This window comes from Doryrhamphus excisus, linkage group LG12, assembly GCF_037039965.1.
Source record: "Doryrhamphus excisus strain RoL-2023G ecotype Guam linkage group LG12, RoL_Dexc_Guam_v1.1, whole genome shotgun sequence".
NCBI lineage: Eukaryota > Metazoa > Chordata > Actinopteri > Syngnathiformes > Syngnathidae > Doryrhamphus > Doryrhamphus excisus.
The window spans coordinates 12219952-12239396 of record NC_136368.1 but is presented as its reverse complement, the minus strand read 5'-3'; the positions used below and the strand labels follow the sequence as shown (position 1 = coordinate 12239396).

The following is a 19445-nucleotide window of genomic DNA, read 5'->3' as shown; positions in this document are numbered from 1 at the left end:
ACGAAAAAAAAACTGCTTTACTGACTTTTTAAAAGTTAAAAAAGTGTTTTTTGAAAAGCATTTGTGGCATGAGTGATTCGATATTAGTCTCAGTTAACTGTTTCAATCCAATGGGAGTTAACGAGCAAGACAGACTAGCAGGCACATGGGAAAGTGAGAGCGCTTGTGATGGAGGACAACTTGTGTGTGTGTCTTCACCTTCCCCCTTTTATGTCAATATTGGATCAGAGCAACGCACCGTACGACAGGTGTCTGTGTGCGCCCCGAGGAGCTTCTCTGCTTTTCATCCATGAGGGGAGGAGAAAAGGAGAGGGAGGGAGAGAGAGAGCGACAGCATGTAGAAGTATAAAAGCCTATACCTGTCATCAACAAGTGTTGAGTGCGCGCAAAAAGTCTGCCAAAAGCCAAAGAAACAAGGCCGGGCTCATCGACCATCATGGGCCTGACTTCTTCTTAAAGGTACGCTCAGTAACTCTTTGCAGGTGTTTTGTATTTATCAACGTTTTCTCATCTAACGTGCCTAAATTTGCTCCCAAAAGGTCCGCCCTGTGAGTTAGGGGACGCCAGCTGTGAAGGAGCACAATACATTGGCACGGTTGGACTCCCACGCGTGACTTTTTTTGTTCCGTATTTGCTTCACGTTGAGCCTCACGTACAATACCTGAAGATGACGTTTTGTTCGTTCGGCTCGCGTTACGCAGGTACGGATTGACAACTGGAGATCAGTCTTTTCAGTGTGTGCGGAGGAGTCTAATGACGTTAAATTATTATTTTTTTTCAATAAAAAAACCCCCGAATAAACATTTTTTTTCATCTAGGGGGTGTGGAATGAGGATGAGAACAAGTCAAACTCAAATGCATCCTGTCAGAATTGGAATATGTTTTAAATGTCTTGCATGAGAGGTGCCTTGTTTGCATACAGCTGGAAAGACCTGACTTGTAAATCGATATAATCAAAATAAAGAATGACAAAACTAGACATGTATTTTATTGAATTTTTTAACAAAAAAAGTGTGGGGGAACGCTTGTGTGGCTTTCAAAAATGTGGCACAAATATTATATTTGATAGAAATGTATGACTTTCATGAAGACATTTACATTTTAAACCCACCATATGGTTTCCCTTTATAGTTAGTTACTGATAGCAACTGTTAAATAAGTTACTTCCCTATTTTATCCCTAGTAGCCTTGCTATATATACCTTTATTTATACTTGTCAAAAGTTGACATTTACAACAGCAGGGATGCTAATCTCTGTAACCCCTTTTATGCTTTTTGGATAATCATTTTCCAAGCCAGTCACAGTGGCAGCCTGCATTTTCCACTGGTGGCCTTTTCATCGCCATCCGCTTGTTACGTCATCACCTCAGGCTGCAGGCAAGCAGAAAGATGGACTTAATGGCAGGTTATGTTAATCGTTAACTAAACATTAACCACTCACACACACACCTGCCAGGGCCATCTGTCATTTTGAGAGATGCAGTATGCAGCCATTATTAGCATGGAAACATGTACTTTTGCTGTTTTCTATTTAGTTTTTCTGCACAGTATGGTATGAATGCATCTATAGATGCATTCATACCTTTAACCCCACTTATATACTTTCATGCAGCTGTCTCGGCACACAGTACAGTGAATGCATCACATTTAAAAGGCATTCATCTGAAACTCAAAGGTCGTTATCACACAAACTGAGAAGCATTTTACTTTAAAGCATAACTTTTGAATATAAAAATGATGTATACAGAAATGTGTGTAAAGGACAACCTCCCACATTTTAAATAGTACCTATAGTTAATTTTAGATAAACATTGTATAGTATTTTATAAAAAGTTTAACGCATGCTTCTGGTAAGAGACAATTTGAGTGTTGCTGGTGTTGTATTTGTATGTTTCTCATACATCACAAAAACCGCCTGCAACGATGCGTTGATTGTACATCACTTTCCTCTCCAAAACATTTTGTGAAAATAATTTCATCAACAAAAAGACAACCTCTGTAGGTATAGTCACCTAAAATGAGGCATCATTAGAAAGCCCGTCTCCCATGTCATTATTTGCCTCTGCAAGTCAATATTTGTTTAAACTGCGAGGAAGGAAAAGCTCACACTTCTCAGTATCCTGGATACCTCGTCGGGTTACCTTGGATATTTTCAACCGACAGTCCTAACTGGTCCTGCTGCTGCTACACCCTTTCCAGTCTTGGCCACTCCCTTCTCCCTGTCAACTGAAGGGATAAGCAGTGATCAGTGATCCTCACATTCTGTACAGGTAGGGCATATAGCAACTACACAATCATCATTATAAAAGTAAGTCAAATGGGTGTTTTAACCGAGATATTCATCATTAGACACCAAATATCGTCAAATACATTTGTTTTATGCATTGAGGATTTTGCCTCGAAACATCACAACACAGGATTTGAAATAAAAATGTCAAGGTGAAGGTTTTTCGAGAATGTAGCAATTGGAGATATTTGATATTACACTTGACTTATGAGTTCTTATGGGCCTCAGCAATAGCAGATAAAAAAGTGACAGTCAGAACTTACGTACATATATTAGTTATTAGCATGCTAACTGTTACCATGGAGCACTTACATTTTGTTGTCAGGTTCTGCTTTGGACTGGATTTGACTGGACATGGTACCTATTTTGCAAGGTACTAGCGTTAACATTTTCACATTTTGGATATCAAATTGCCCTGCGATTGGCTGGTGACCAGTCCGGGTGTACTTTGCCTCTCACCCAAAGACAGCTGGGATAGACTCCAGCCTATCCACGACCCTCGTGAGAATAAGCAGCATAGAAAATGGATGGCATATCACATTGAGATTTTGCACTTTAGTAAGTATCTACTAAGTTCTGCCGGGAATCCTGATGAATTTGTGGTGGGTTTGGCCACCTCCCCGCACCAGAAAAGTGTTGTTTTGGCACCCCAAAAAAGGAGAATTTGTGATAACTGAAGTCCTGAAAAATCGGCTAAAAACAAAGCATCAGAAAAGTGGGATTTCTTGCCTTTTTTAGGTCCCGTCGGGACCCCTGATGAATGTGTGGTGGGTTTTGTCTACCTCCCAGAAAAGAAAAGTGTTGTTTTGGCGCCTCAAAAACGAAAATTTGTGACAGCCCACGGACTGGAATAACGTGCAAAAAAACCCATCAGAGATCAGCATAAGTTTTGTGCATAGTTTGTGTTTTCGTGCTGGTATGCTGGTCTGGGGACAAGTGCACACTCAAAGTCATCAAAACTTATTTTCATGCATTCCCACATGGTATCAGCACTTGGGAGCAAATATGAGGTGAAAATACATTCAAATACACCCATACATCCTTCTGTGCATCGGAGAATGGTGCATCGGTGTGTTCAATGGCCGTAAAAAGAGTAGAACAAATCGCAACTCACATTAAACATTCAAAAACTGTGAGATTTCGAAGTAATAGTTACAGTATTGTAATAAAATCATATTTACTTTAATATAATTATTCATTTCTATGTATTTTAATGTGTGTTAAAAGAGAAATGAAATTACATTGAGTTTGCAATTTTTATTAAATGTTTTATGACTACTATTGCCCTGTGTTTTAAGTAATTTAATTTGTGCATTTCATGACGGAAAAGTGCACTGTTGGAAATCCTTAATAATAATCCATTCTGAATGTTCCTAAATAGGCTTTTTACTTACAAACATTTAGAATGTAAAACCATTATCATAAATAAACAGATTAAAATTTTTGAGCTGACAGAAATAAACAAAAACATGTGTATGTGTCAGTGCCTCACTCGCTCACATATTGCATATGCTGAACATTTGTGGGCAAATTTAAGAGCTAATATGCGAATAGTAAAGAAAAATAGTAATACAATAATATGCTTGCTGACTGTATTGTTTCAAAAAATGCCCCATGGATCCCAAATTGATATCCTTTTACATAAAATTTTATGTAATTATCTTAATAGTTGCACATCGAATTGTTTACCACAAAGAGATGTCCCCCACTTATTATAGATAAAAACTTATTTCGGTCTGCAAAATGTGATTAACTGCAAGTTAACTATGAACAAAGTGCAATAAATCCAAGGATGGACAGCTTGCTTTAAATCCCACCACACATTTTCAATAAAATTCCAATCTGGGGAATAAGATGGCCATTCCAGAATGTTGTCGTTTGTAATTTTAGCAGTGTTTTCGGATCATTGTGTTATTGGAAGAATTGTTGGCAGGAATCTGCTGATATTGACTGGAATCCATGTGATCCAAACTTAACAAGAGTTCCAGTACCTGCACTGACCACACAGCCCCACAGCATGCTGGAACCACCACCAAATGTTACTGTGGGTAGCAAGTGTTTGTTTTGGAATGCTATGTTCTTCATCCGCCATGCATAACATGATGCTGGCTTGTCCGAATTTGCTTGGGGACACTTAAGCGACTCTTTTTGTGGCATGTGTGCAATAAAGGCTGCTTTCACATGACTTTTCCGTACAGCATCCCCTTGTGCAAAGTGCATTGCATAGCTGAACGATGCACAGTGACATAATCTGCACCAAGATCATGTTGTAGGTCTTTGGAGTTGGTCTGTGGGTTGAGTTTGACTGTTGGTCTGTCACTCTGGGCCTTAACTAGAACTGTGCCTGTGGTCTTCTTTTTCCTCACTATGTTCCTCATAATAGAAAGTGACAGCTGAAATCTCTGAGCTAGATTTTTGTATCCTTCCCCTTGACCATGATGTTGAACAATCTTTGCTTTCAGGTCATTTGACATGTTGCTACTGTTCAGAGAAGATGCAAAGAGGAGAACAACTTACAATTGACACCTCAAATACCCTTTCTCATGATTGGCTTCACTTGTGTATGTAGGTCAAGGGTCAATGAGCTTACCAAACTAATTTTGTGCTCCAATAATTAGTGTTAAAGGTATTCAAATCAATAAAACAACAAGGGTGCCCAAATTTATGCACCTGCCTACTTTTATTTAAATCATTATTGCACACTTTTTGTAAACTTAATGTGACTTCTCGCATATCAGTGTGTTTGTCTGCTACTATATGATATATTTAACTGAAATTGCTGATCCAAACAACCAGTGATTTATAAAAGGAAAATCCTGAAAATGACCAGAGGTGCTCCAAATTTTTCATACCACTGTATATATTTAGAACCATAATAAGAGGTCTGTTGCTGGTTGGGTAGGGCACTTGATGATACCTCAATTCTCACGATGACATCCTGCAGACTGAGACACAAAGGTTGTGCGCATCTAAGGACACTCACGCATATGCACATATGCTGCACACACTCCCTTCCCCATCCCATGACTTCACCGCTTCATCGCCCCAGTGCAGACAGGCGGGTTCCATGGCACAAATGAAAATATGGCTGCAATTGCTGTGCCCGCGCTAGAACACCTCAACCTCCCTTTTTCCCTCCCCTGATGCAAGTCTTTGAGTTATTATGTTGTAAAGTGTGTTTATTTGTGCCTATGTTACCAAAGATTTTTTCCAAATCTATACTCCCCCTTAGCAGCATAGTTTTTTCTCCTCCCCTCTTCTCTTGTTCTTCCCATGCTCTCCCCTTTTTATCATCATCCTGTGCTGTCTACTCTTCTGTCAAATTGTGTGGTATGTTGTGGTATGTTGTGTACGGAAGGGTCATATATCTGTATAAGTGATGCGTAAAGGCCATTATGAATATACTTTGATGAATAATAGGCCGTATACAACCACAAAGCAGGACACAATTTAGTAATTAATATAGTTAAGAAAAACTGTGACAAAAAAGCCGCAAAATTTGAAGAGCAAAGTGGTGAAGAATTACTGTATTCCAACCTCTTCATGATTTCATCCATTTTGTGCAACCAAAGACCCCCAGTGCACCTTGACTCCTCCAAATATTCTTATTGTCATACTGGCCAAAATGCTCAATCTTTGTCTTGTCCAGCCGCTAAACTTTTGTCCATGTGGAAAGTTGCAAATTTTATTTCAACTTGAAGGTATTAACTTTGGAACAGGGACTTCTTGCTTGACAGTCTCAAGAGTCTCTTGGAGTCTCTATATTGTCAATATTCATAACAAAATTTGAACTTATGTGTAGTTTCCCAAAAATAGAGCATTTTGAAATTGCCCTAAATTTGTTCAGCCTCAATGGTATTCAATTTTAGATGTTCTACAGCATTGAGGCTTTGCTAAAACACTTCTTTCTATTCACTTTCTATTCAATGCATGGCAGTGATATAAAACCCTATGCCCTTATCTGAGGTCCATCCAAATGTAGAGTAATTATTCATACATTAAATCAACCCAATTGCCTTGACCTGCATTCAGAGGAGCCCGCACATTTTTTTTCTGTAGGGCCGTGCTTGAGTTCTCTTTGTCTCTACACCATTAAGACGACTGTCTGTATACGTACACCAGGAACATGATTGCATTTGCGGGGCCTGTCAAACTGCCGTGTTCTACTATCTCTAAATGGTTGGCTGAGTAGGTCCCAGAGGCAATATACTGTGTGCGTGTTGTTTCCTCTGACAGTTACTGATAATCAAGAGTCATGCAAATGCCCGAGGCTTGTTCCCTCTCAGGGTTGGCTAGCTTGGACCTATTTGTTTCATAAGAAGCAGCTGTCGTGAGGAGTGCAGCTTTAATTTAACTGAACTGTGGGATATTTAGATAATATACTTTAAACTGATGCCTCTTGACTAGAACCATTGAAATACAGTAGTCCCTTGCTACATCGCAGTTCGACTTTCACGGCTTCACTCTACCATAGTTTTTGAAAAATATATTAATAGATCAAGCTCAAGGTTGAATCATTAGTGCAAAAAAATGTACTTTTAAGCAAATTATAGATATATTTTGCTCAAATTAAAGATTTCAAGCATTAAAACGGCTAAATGAACCAAAATACAACTATAAGTCATTCAGAAAACACAATCAGATGTGATTATAACTAGTATTTTACACTGGTCATCAAACATTACAGTAACATAATGTTAATGTAATTTGTTTGGTTGGACACAGTGCCAGATTGCCGGAACAATAGGCCTTTATTTCAGTTTTGAATTATTTCACAATGGGCACAATAATCTTCAGTAAAAATCCTTCAGAAAACTAATCCCCAATAAATTACTGTTGTATCTGTAACACAGGCCAAGCAAAAACTCAAAACTGAACCCCACAAATCACTTCCTGTCCATCCCGGCACTAAGTTCTCCTAGGGAACACATTTATAGCAACACACACAAGCACAAGTCTTTTATGTCTTCAGAGTTCAGAGTTGTGTCACTGCTCATGAAACTGTTCATGCTTGTGTGGCATGTTGGCCACACAGGAGATCGGGAAGACCTGGGTTCGATTCTCTGCTTGGGCATCTATGTATGGCATCTATGTATGGCGTTTGCATGTTCTCCCCATGCGTGGGTTTTCTCAGCATAATTGGTTATGTTGATTGACAACTAAAAATTGTCCATAGGTATGAATGTGAGTGTGAATGGTTGTTTGTCTATATGTGCCCTGTCTATATGTGTACCCGGCCTCTCGCCCAAAGACAGCTGGGATAGACTTCAGTATACCCGCGACTCGAGTGAGGATAAGCGGCATAGAAAATGGATGGATCGATGTATTTATGTAGAATATCTGTTTTTCATTGTCATCATTGTTTCATTTTACAAATTCCCACTGATTTACTATGAAATATACCATGCTAAACATATCAAATATGATTATTTGTTGTTGTTGTGCACGGTGGAAGAGTGGTTCAATTCCACCCTCGGCCTTCTCCGTGTAGAGTTTGCATGTTCTCCCCGTGCATGTTTGTCTATATGTGCCCTATGATTGGCTGGTGACCAATCCAGGGTGTACCCTGCCTCTTGCCCGAAGACAGCTGGGATAGGCTCCAGCACCCCCTCGTTCCTCGTGAGGAAAAGCAGTTGAAAAATAATGAACGAATGAATGTTCCATGAAGGGTTGAAAACAGAATGTTCAGGATGCTTTTGACATTTAGTAACCAATGTGAATGCCACCATGTCATTGTGTGTGTGTGTTCTGTGTGTGCAGATAGCGTCATGTGCAACCTATGTGTGTATACCTGTCAACACTATTCAGTGCAATTATTAGTCTAACATCAGGTCAGAAATATTTCACACACCGCCCCATCCACATTTTCATAAAGCAAAAGGGCCAGACAATTAAGTTATCTATATATAGAGAGTAAAATCTTAATTCAGAGTCTTGTATAAAAAGATATAAACCTTAAAGGGATGGTTTTAGCATCAAAAGTAGTGAGTAGTAGTACCAAAATCCGTCCAGAACTCGGCTCAGGACACGATGTGGGGAGTGAGTTGCTGTTGACAGACTTCACTGCTTATGAGAGTGTCATATAACTTCATGTAAAAAAATCTTCAAGTCATATAATGAAATCTCAAATTGTAAAGCACATTTATTTATTGTTAAACTGGCTAACTTTTCTTACGGGATGTCAGCCTCTGCACACATTGCTACTAAATTGTCAACAAACTGTAATGCCTGTGCTTGTCATTGGAAGATGTAGTCACCCATGCAATTCCAACTGCATATGTTTAATGACATTTGATATGTTTGATGACACCCTTATTTACAAAGTTAGACGGCAAAGAGTGCTTTTATTTTGAAGGCTGCTCGGTTGTCCTGAATGAATGAACTTCACAACCATTCTTAAACAGGGGGCCAGATTCAAAACAAATGTTAAATTATTACATCCTGTCTCTACAAAATAACACCTTAAAAAGGCACAAGACATTGAAAATGTCATGATCTGTGTTGTTGCCTTGCTGCCGCCTTCTGTCCTTTCCTTGCAGTACATCTTTGACTGGCAGTACGTGGGCTACCTGCGCACACCTGCTGACAATTAGCGTCAGGGCTTTATTAGCGTGGCAGTCAGACTTTGTCTTCGCCAGATTGCCCCTCAAGCTACCCCATGCTGCACACTCGGCCACGTGTATGTCTTTTCCACATCCCTGTTTTCCAAAACAACCATAATTCTATAGCCACAGATGGCAAAAATTGGAAAGTAGAAAATTAGGAGTGAATGAAGTAGGAATGAATGGACACAAAAAAATTACATTTCCCCCACTTTGATTCAAAAAATGTCCATGTGAATGGGGATAAAGTCTAGTTCGGCCCACAACCTCAAGTAGGCTTTGAGTTTTGACCCCCTGTGCAATCGAGTTTGACACCCATGCTCTATTCCAGGGGTGGGCAAACTACGGCCCGGGGGCCACATCCGGCCCGCCAAGTGTTTGAATACGGCCCGCCCAATCTTTTCAAAGTATTTCATTTAAACTCAACATACAACCTGGCATCATGGCCTGAGCCAACCTTTTGATGGTTTTATCAATTTCGTTTTTTGACATGGTCTGTTGTTTACAAAGTGCTCCTGAAAAAAGGGACACAAGCACATAATAATAATAATAATTATTATTATAATTATTATTATTAGATTATTAGATTATTATTAGATTATTATAATTATTATTACAACTATTATGATTATTATAATTATTATATTAATGCTAATTATTATATTAATTATATATAATATTGTTGTTATATTTGCATATTTTACATAATAATAATATAATAATTATTATTTTAATTTTATTGTAATTATTATAATATTTTATTATTTTTTAAATATTTAAATATAAATATATATAGTCTGCCCCCCCGTAAATTTTGTCATATCAATGCGGCCCGCAAGTCAAAAAGTTTGCCCACCCCTGCTCTATTCTATAATGCTACAGAGAAAAGCGCATTTTCTCCATAACTTACACAAAATAAACACAGTTCGGACACTGATAAATTGTTACTTATTACTTGCCCTTCTGACTCCTCCACACAACCAAGTAAGGTTGGAAATGCGCAGGGCTTCAGCAAGTTTGTCGGCTAGTCCAGCTGCATAGTGGAATTGTAAACAAATTGTATACAAATGTGTATTTCCCTTTTGAGGCATTGCTGGCAAGTAAACAGTGGAGCAATGCTTGGAGGAGGGCAGGGGAAGCAGAGCTTGAGGGAGGACAGAGAGTTTATATATGAGGAAATCCGCCCCTCTGTGATGTCAGAAAGGAACAGTTTTACCACGCTATTTCAAACCGAGCGTTTTGAGCCATCCCAAACTTCTGTTAGGGCTCACTTCCTAATGCACAAACCTCTTTATCTGAAACTTTGGCATCGTTCAACATGACAATAGTATATTCTAGCTACATTTATAGGTCAGAAATTTATAGGTCCCCTTTAAAGCGGTGAAGATGCTCATCCAGCCCGAGTCGTGCGTGCAACAACACTGGCATGCTAAACTAAGTTAACCCTGCTAGCTTCCATTCATGCACACATTCATGTATTACAGTAAATATTATTTTATTACGATACTGTAACTATTTCTTAGAAATCCCCCAGTTTTTGAATGTTTAACGTGAGCTGCAATTTGTCGTACTTTTTGACGGCCATTGAACGCACCAATGCACCGTTCCCGGATGCACAGAGGGCTGTATGCGGATGTATTTTTCCCACTTTTTCTTTCACCTCATATTTGCTCCCAAATGCTGAGACTATGTAGGGATGCATAAAGGTAAGATCTGATGACTTTGAGTGCTAATGTGCATAATTGTGGTAATTTGATGCTAAATCGCTAATGCTAGCATAACACTGGACTTCAGCAACGGTCATCACATTGACAGCCTGTCAATAGCAACTGCAACTCTAATTTTAGCTGGCAGTTCAATGCAAAAATCAGCAGAGAGATGTACAAATGTGAAAAACACTGGTTATTTGGGGTACTCTTATGCCAAGGTACCACCGTATATGATAATAAAAAACAATACCTGCACTGCTCCAGTCTCTGGCAGGCGATGTAATCCGTGATAACTCAAACAGTCAAACAGCGACAGTAGATACAAGTAACTTTGGTCTTGCTACAAGACCCACTTGCCAGGGCTTTGAAGCTAACTTTACCAATCTAAATACTCTTTTTTTCTCAATTTCTGCTCCAGCTTGTGGCTACAGAGTTACCGTGCTTCAATCAAACTACGATGTAGGCCAAGGGTCAAAAAGGCGAAGCGCACGTTAATCGTGTAAAGTTAAGGGAAATTTTGACAGCCCTAATTAAAACTAGATTTTACATAATTTTTGTCACTTCCGATATAATATCAACATTGCAGCCTTGAATGTCGTCTGATATCAATATCAATATATATTTTTTACTGATATCAGCCTGATATTAATGTTGGATGTGGGCACCCCTACTATAAAGTCCTAAAATGGAAAAGCTCACATTGACACAAATGTAAAGCATCCATTCATTTTCTATACCACTTATCCTCATGAGGGTCGCAGGCATGCTGGAGCCTATCCCAGCTGTCTTCGGGGTGCACTCTGGCCTGGTGCACCAGTCAATCAAACAACCATTCACACAGGTTTTTAGAATGTGGGAGGAAACCGGAGTACCCGGAGAAAACCCATGCATGCTCGGGAAGATGGAGGTGGGCAGCACATAAAATCTCACTTTGGGCGCCGCTTTGGGTAGAGCTAGCGACAAAGACTTTTTTGGAGAAGTTTCTTTTGTGATCAAAATTGCTAAAACCGTGATTGTCCTTTAGCATGAACATACTAAACATAACATAATTTTCCAAGCTTCATTGAAAGAAATTGTCTATATTGTAAGAGAAGTGTTTCTGCTGCTGATTTAAGGACTGCTGCAAATGCTGTGATCTTTTCCCAAATATTTATGTAAATTAGTTTGTAAGTATAAACCGAATAGATTTGCAGACCGTGTGATGTCATCTGTAGTAGTAGTTGGCCTGTTGAATAGGGCTGCCCTATAACAGCATGTTAACGTTTCTCTCATTTCTTTTTGTTTCCAACTGCTTTGCTGGGACTCCATGCTTTGGTATCAGAGGAAATAATGGAGGCAGTAGGAGCAGATGTCCTACTCACATCATCCTTACCTGGATTAGTATCCATGGCGATGTCCCACCTGAAGAAGGGCTTTCAATGCAGTGCAGACGCAAAGTCACGTGTGTGTGAGTGTGTGTGTGTGTGTTTATGCAAACACTGCCGTATATGTGTGCAGGTGTATTCACTGACTATTCAAATAGCTCTGTTCATAGTGATTTGGTAACAAGAGCCCACTCTGCAGCATTAGTACGTAGGCAACACAATTACAAAAACTCTTTTTGCCTGAATATCAAGTAATATACATTCTTTAATTCCATCGTTCTGTTTTTAACTAACATTTTATGTTGCTAGTGTGTGACTTGAATTATCAGTGGGGTCAGTGAACACAGCAAACTCCCCGACTGCCTTAAATGTGTTTAATTCAACTCAATCTGACAAGCTGTGCATCTGTAGATGGCGGAAAGTACACATGTTTATTATTATTTAAAGAACAAAACATTTGACTTCATCATCAAAATCCTCACTTTAAGTCACAATTCATTATTCAGATAAAAGCAAACATAATATACAGTATGTCATCAGACTATTAAAAGGAGTGTTAAAGAGAAAGATGTGTTTCATAGCATGCAGTGCAGAATGGGACTATGACAGCTTTTTACATGCAAATACATACCACAAGACATTTTACAGGAAAATGAGTGTGTGCATTTACAGGATAGGATAGATCTGTCCCCTCTAACATTGAATCACGATTGATAAAATGCACGTATATATAGTGTCAACAAATCAGACATTAAACCGGAAGCTGACCTTCGAAGTATCTAATTATTGCAGTTTTGATTGACTCATGATTCTTTCTTTTGTATTAAAAACATTTAACTTATTCTTGTGGTGTATATGCATATTGGGAGAACTGTTAAAATATACATTTTATAACTATACAAAATTAGAATAGATAAATAAATAAAAAATACACACCAACTAGTCATCACAGCACGTGTAAGAAATGCAGGTCTTATTTAGCACACAATATAAATGATCTTGAAAAATCAAGATGAAACACTTTCAATGCATTCAATTCACTGTTCATCTATCGCAGACAGAACAATGGACAACTTTGTGCCGTCACCTTTCTTCTGCACTGTACTATTTACCTGTTCACATTTTTAATTTTTATTCCTTTACCCACTATGGCAATCTATGGCAATACCTTTAGGGATACACGTACCCCCTTTGGGAACCTATGGGCTTTAGAACACCAGCATGTGACATCTGTGTCTACATAAGCATCACCTGCCCCTCACCTGCTTTGTGGGCAGCAGGAACACACACATGCAGGCACACACTAAGAAGAATGAATGGCTTAGGAAGCTGTCTCTCCCTCCCTCCCTCCCTCCCTCTCTCTATCTCTCTCTCTCTCTGTCTCACACACATACACACACATGCACACGCAGTTTGCAATTTAATGATCCGACTGTAATAATAAGATTAACGTTGACTTTTACTTCCTCTGTCCTTCCGAGGCCCTTCGTCCAGTATGGATGCAATACCTAATCTTTCCACTAGATGCCACACTGGTGAAGGGAGAAAAGCTGCATGGCTTCTTCCATGACCCACTGAACAACAGGATGTTGAACTTGCAAAACCTGACATTTTATAATATATTATTAAAGCGTTTTAAAAATCAACCACAGAGATGTGTGTGTGTGTATTTTAATTCCTTTTTATGAGAGCACAAAATAATATAGGTCTACTATCATTTGGTTGGTCCTACATAATTGGTTATTGTAATAGCATAATTTTAAAGTAATTATGTCAAATAAAGTTGTATAAAAGTTTTCTGTCAATACAATCCCCAATCTTTCAATAATAGGGTTGGCAAGTATATAATACAACATTCAAATAATGTATTTTTCTTTTTTTCAAATAATCATCTGTGGGTGAAGGTGAGGTGTCAGCAGTCATACACCACTGCAATGTGGAAACATCATAGTAATATATATTACAAATTAGTACCACTGTATGATTATTAACACATCATTTCTTGTATATAAGCCTTCAATTTAATGTACCCGATCCTACCATGTACCTAACATTCATGCTGATGTGTAATTGAAGAAATAAATATATAAATAGTGTAGTTTTTGAGGGGGTCACATCACAGGGGAATGTGAATAAAAATTAAAAACACTGTGACTACATTGGTGTCTGAAACCCTAACAATCAGTGTTATGCCGTGTGAACAGCAAATTGTGAATTTTGACAATTTTACGCACTACAGATAGATGAATGATGAATCAACAGATACTATAGGTACCCGGCCTGGCATGTATTCTGGTATGTGCGTACATTCAAGAAGGAACCATTAAGGAGAACACACTCTTCTGTAAGAAGTTTCTTTTCTGGAATACAATTTCAAAAAAAAGTTTGGGAACCACTGGTGTAGGCTGCATACACTTTGTGTCTGCAAATGTGTGTGTGTGTGTGTGTGTGTGGCAGAGAGACAGAAGGGATCAGCTCCCAGAATGTGTCTATTATCTTTTCACACCAATCAAACTGTTGTGTCAGTGCGTTAGTGTTGTATAGTCCTGGGTCAGGTTGATACTGGCCATGGCTGCCATAGTGATGACTAAGTCCGTTTGCAGCTCCAAGGACAATGATGCCCCGAAGCCTCCACAAAGCACCAGGCTAATGCTGCCCTTTCAGTTGGCCCGCTTAGCTGCTGAGTGTGCAAGGCTGATGGGTAAATGAAGTGGCCCGGGTCCAGGGGGCCCAGCCTTATAAAAACACAAGCGACGGTCTCTACTCCGTCATTGATTTTACTGGATCTGTCCCACATCAGTACCGTCTGTGAGTATATCAACATATCAGACTAAGCTAAGTTACAGGATCATGAGATGTGAGATGTGAGGGCGTGCTTGACATGCTGTAAAAATCTTTGTATATTTTCTAGACAAAAAGCAAATCATTTGTTTGGATAACTTCTGTGATCTTATGCACTTTTTTGACACTGCGTGCAAAGAAGATGTTGACTCACTGTTGCCCAACTATGCTAAGAATCAGCAAGATGGTAGTTAGTCAGTTCATTATAATAGAAAATGGGTAAATAGTTGTTAAATTTGGTAATACAGAATTCTAATGCAAAACTAGTCTTTTTTGCAGCTGGATTTGCATCATCATTAGCAAGCGGATACAAATGCTATTTGCCCACAAGTGACAAATATGAATACAAAATATTTACAAAATCTATTTTTCACAGAATTACCACTAAAATGTTCCTCTTTCCAAAATGTTTTAATTCCGTTTGACAAGATGTTTCTTAGTAACTGAGCTAATCCAGCCATTAAATACTCTGTGACCCTTTCATCAGAGAGTAACCTTGAAGGGCAGCAGCAGCCATGAACACTCAACAGATGGATCAGATGGGTCAGTTCAAGATCACTGTATGGGAGGAGGAGAACTTCCAGGGAAAACGCTGTGAGTTTATGCTGGAGTGTCAGAACATCATGGAGAGGGGCTTCAACAAGATTCGCTCCATTAAGGTTGAGAATGGACCGTAAGTACACTCCATCGCCGATTCTAATAATCTTCTCTTTGATTTAGATAAGGTTTACCTTCGTCTTTTTGATTCTTTTTTCATATGCACCTCATGTTTCGCCTTCTCAGTGTTATTTGCCTGAATATTACAATGATTTCATCACAATCTTATTTACAAGTCATGCACTGAGGCCCCACAAGGACATCCTCAGCTGATGTAGGCAGAATCCAAATGCAACATCACATGCAATACAAGTACACTGGAACCTCAGTTTTCCTCATTCTTTCGTTCCAAAAACTTAGCAGAAAATGGAAAACATCCAAAAACCAAGGCAATATTTCTCATCGGAAATCATGCAAATCCAATTACTCTGCACCAGACAGACACAAATACTAAAAAAAAAACATTCTATATAGAATAATAATCACGAATGATGAATGGATGGAACTTATTGTTGATGCTGACTTCCTGGTGAGATTAAAATTCAATAGTCTTTCTCACTGTCAAGTTGTTAGCACTAGCAACATTTTTTGGCCTCATGGCAGGTTATTTAGCAGTCGCACTCAATAAAAAGTACATGGACAGTGAATCAGCAGAGAATAGGGCTTTGTTTGGGCACTTCAATTTGCAGAGCAATACAGTACAGGCTGTACAGACTAGTTTGTACAAAAACAGTGTAAAAAAAAACTGCAACTTTTTTTATGAAAACCCAGGTTTGACTGTTTGGAACCAAATACATTACTTTCAAAACTTGACTAAAATTAAAAAGATTTCCCGTCACAACTACATCATTATTGTCATTTAGCACATAATGTGTGTGTTTTATTGCATGTTGTTGTGCAGCGCAGTGTATTTCTACATTAATGCCAAACAAATCAGTTTTGATACTTTTTATATGGACCAAATGAACCTTAACCTCATTAGTATGTTTTTTATCTGTGGCCTGTTCAGGGATTATGGCTGTAAATTAGCCGTCAGCCATTCATCCATCTTATTTCTATGCCGCTTATCCTCATTAGGTGTGCTGGAGCCTAATTAGCAGTCGTTTTGAAAGTAATTTCATATTCACAGTTGTGGTGCTGCTCAATATTTATTATTTTTATGAAGCAGATTAAAAAATGTCCTAAATAATAAAATTAGATTAAATATTTATATACATATATAATAAAAAAATTAACACCAATTTTTACATACATTATTACAGCCAAACATATTATTATGCACTCGTCCCAGTGTGACCTTATTGTGATATGAGCTGGCAGGGTGCATCTGATGGCTCCGAGCCATAATGGCTGACTGACTGGTGATCAGATAACAAGCCCTACTAGGTTCAGCTGCAGCAGCAGCCGCACTATTCAATGTTTGCTTTGTGCTTCCTTTCACAAAAGCAGCTGCATGTTCATTAGAACGTATTCTGTGAGCATATGTCTGTGTTGTATTGTTGACGTAAATGCAAAGATTTGTTACTCTTACACAATATAAGTGATATACATCTTTTGTTATTCTAGCTGGGTGGGTTATGAGTACCCAGAATTCCAGGGGCAGCAGTTTATTCTGGAGAAGGGAGACTACCCACGCTATGAGGCCTGGAGTGGAAACAGCAGCTACAGGACCGAGCACATTCTGTCCTTCAGACCCATCAAGTGTGCTGTAAGTTTATGTGGACTTCGACAAGTAAATAAAATAGGTATTATGTCATACAGTATGTTACCTCTTTGTCTCTGCCCCACAGAACCACAGTGACAGCAAGGTGACTCTGTATGAGTGTGAGGACTTCCAGGGCCGTAAGTTTGAGATGTGTGATGACTACCCCTCCCTACAGGCCATGGGCTGGTGCACCAAGGAGGTGCCTTCTATTAAAGTCAACTCCGGAGCGTAAGTTGTCCTATATATTCTGTCTTCATGACTGCGACGTCTCTTTCTCCTTTGTTCTTCTTTACTGATTTAAATTTGGTTGCCATTTTGACTTAGCGTACCTTAATACAAATCATGGTTTCCTCGTGGGAGCTCTTCCTATTTCATGCAAATCATCCACAGGCAGGCATAGGAAACTACCTTGTGTCATTTATAACTAAAACATAAACTTTCACCAAATACTAAATTCTACTTTAAAACACACATTGGCCGCAGTATGAATAATTTTGGGTTTACATGTAATTGACCGCCAGTAACACTTCAATGGTGATGTGCAGTTAAGGGAGGCAAGTGTGGCAAAGCCTCATTGAAATGTATTATAAATGTGTTTTTTGTATGATGCCGCCATTTTCTTAAGTAAAAAATGCAAAATTTATACAGGGCAGAAACTTAGGACAAGCCTGCCACGAGCGTCACGTGTCAACCTAGTGTGCAAGCCCAGCCTAATGCGCTGAGTTGGATCATGGGGTGTGCCAGTTTCTGTCAGCATGTCACCAATAAAATAATATTTCGTAAGCATTTATTATTCATCATGACTTGTATTTAATTTAAGTGTGACATAATTGGACATTAAAATACGGAGAAATGTCCGATGCAGAGGCACTGCAGTCATTATCCTGAGCGAGGGCAAGCAAAAACAAACAAACAAAAAAAAACCTTTAAGAGTCAGTGAAAGTCAGCCATGAGCCGCACTTCACTGCATTTTAATATAAAAACAATGGTGTGGCATCAACTGCTTAGGTAGGCTTGCACAGTCTAGCTGTTTTTACTTCTGGGTTGTCTTGCAACAGTAATCTACAGATTTGGATTATTTGTAATGTAACGTTTATAATAATATACGTTTTTTTAATGGGACTTTTCTCTGGTTCCCTATCCAACACAGTTGGGTTGCCTACCAGTTCCCCGGTTACAGAGGCTATCAGTACATCCTTGAGAGAGACAGACACCAAGGCGAGTACAGAAACTACAACGAGTACAGCACCCAGGCTCACACCAACCAGGTGCAGTCCATTCGTAGGATCCAGCACTAAGCCTGACTCAACCTGAAAAACTGACTCCTTTCCTCATCTCCAACCTGGACTGACCATTGACACAAAACAGTAGATGGACTCAGTCTTGCTATCGCACTGTGGCTCTACACGTATGGATATCTGAGTATACTTCTTTTACCATGCTCAAGCCTGTTTATGGAAATAGGAAATAAAGGCTTTTCTTCAAAACTATAGCAGACTGCATTTTCTTTTTACATTTCAAGTTTAAACAAGTTGATATCACTCAGTTTGAATATTGTGAATGACTTATATGTACTACTTGATCTACTCTACGTAGTTTCAGCAAGGGAGAGGTGACTAGCTGCTGTGGTCTTACTAATAGCCCCCTGGCTTGGTGTGTACATGTTGAACTTATATGAATTCAGGCTGGGGAAAGACCCCTGACTGTCATTTGTGCATATGCACCAAATGGCAGCCCAGAATAATAAGAACTTTTGCATGGCAAGGCCATCATGACTGTGTTTGACAAAGCTGCTACATTGAAAGCTGAAGTAATGTATGCTTGTTTGATGCTGCATGTCGTAACTACTGTCATGGAAGCAATTCAACGAGGACAATTAGCCAGACAAACAGAATTATTTCAGCAACCCGATGAAAACGGTTCCGATGTACATTTGAGTTGAACTGAAAAATGAACTTCACAGCATGATTGTGATAATCAACATTGCTACATTTTAATAAAGTACATATGTTGCATTTTCAGAGCTTTGTATTCAATACATTTTGCAGACAATGTGAAATAAACTACTGAAGTGAAGTTTACACTAGAGATAGATGCATTGTTGAAACTATCCATGTTCGTGTGGACACAGCCTTCGATACGGTCCTCTAGAAAACAAATGTTGGTGCTAGGGGTGTCATTAAACGCCCTACTCACAAGACCAGACAATTAACGAGATTGGGTCCACGAGAACGACAGGAGATGAGAAAAAGTACAATCAAGAATATCACAGATCAAGCAAAGTTTTTTTTATTTAACCATGTCACAAAACAATGCAGGGTCGTTTTGAAATGTCCCACA

The 19445-nt window shown here is 38.9% G+C and overlaps 1 protein-coding gene and 1 long non-coding RNA gene across 2 annotated transcripts; one reads left to right on the top strand and one right to left on the bottom strand.

Annotated features, from left to right (window-relative positions):
* Positions 1 to 1069: 1069 nt before the first annotated feature.
* Positions 1070 to 10884, bottom strand: LOC131135987 (uncharacterized). Its single transcript, XR_009131679.2, has 3 exons — positions 10849 to 10884; positions 2142 to 2226; positions 1070 to 1371 (listed from the first exon to the last, which is right to left on the bottom strand). It is a non-coding gene; the product is annotated as an uncharacterized LOC131135987 (long non-coding RNA).
* Positions 10885 to 14632: 3748 nt separating this feature from the next.
* LOC131136068 (beta-crystallin A2) lies at positions 14633 to 18595 on the top strand. Its single transcript, XM_058082558.2, has 5 exons — positions 14633 to 14770; positions 15291 to 15476; positions 16967 to 17108; positions 17191 to 17333; positions 18256 to 18595. The coding sequence occupies exons 2-5, from the start codon at positions 15319 to 15321 to the stop codon at positions 18401 to 18403; spliced, it is 591 nt and encodes a 196-aa protein (XP_057938541.1). The 5' UTR covers positions 14633 to 14770; positions 15291 to 15318; the 3' UTR covers positions 18404 to 18595.
* Positions 18596 to 19445: the final 850 nt, after the last annotated feature.

Coding starts and splice junctions, on each gene's coding strand:
- LOC131136068 (XM_058082558.2), top strand. CDS start 15,319: ATGAACACTCAACAGATGGATCAGATGGGTCAGTTCAAGATCACTGTA. Junction 15,477..16,966: donor ATTAAGGTTGAGAATGGACC/GTAAGTACACTC, acceptor TTGTTATTCTAG/CTGGGTGGGTTATGAGTACC. Junction 17,109..17,190: donor TCAGACCCATCAAGTGTGCT/GTAAGTTTATGT, acceptor TCTGCCCCACAG/AACCACAGTGACAGCAAGGT.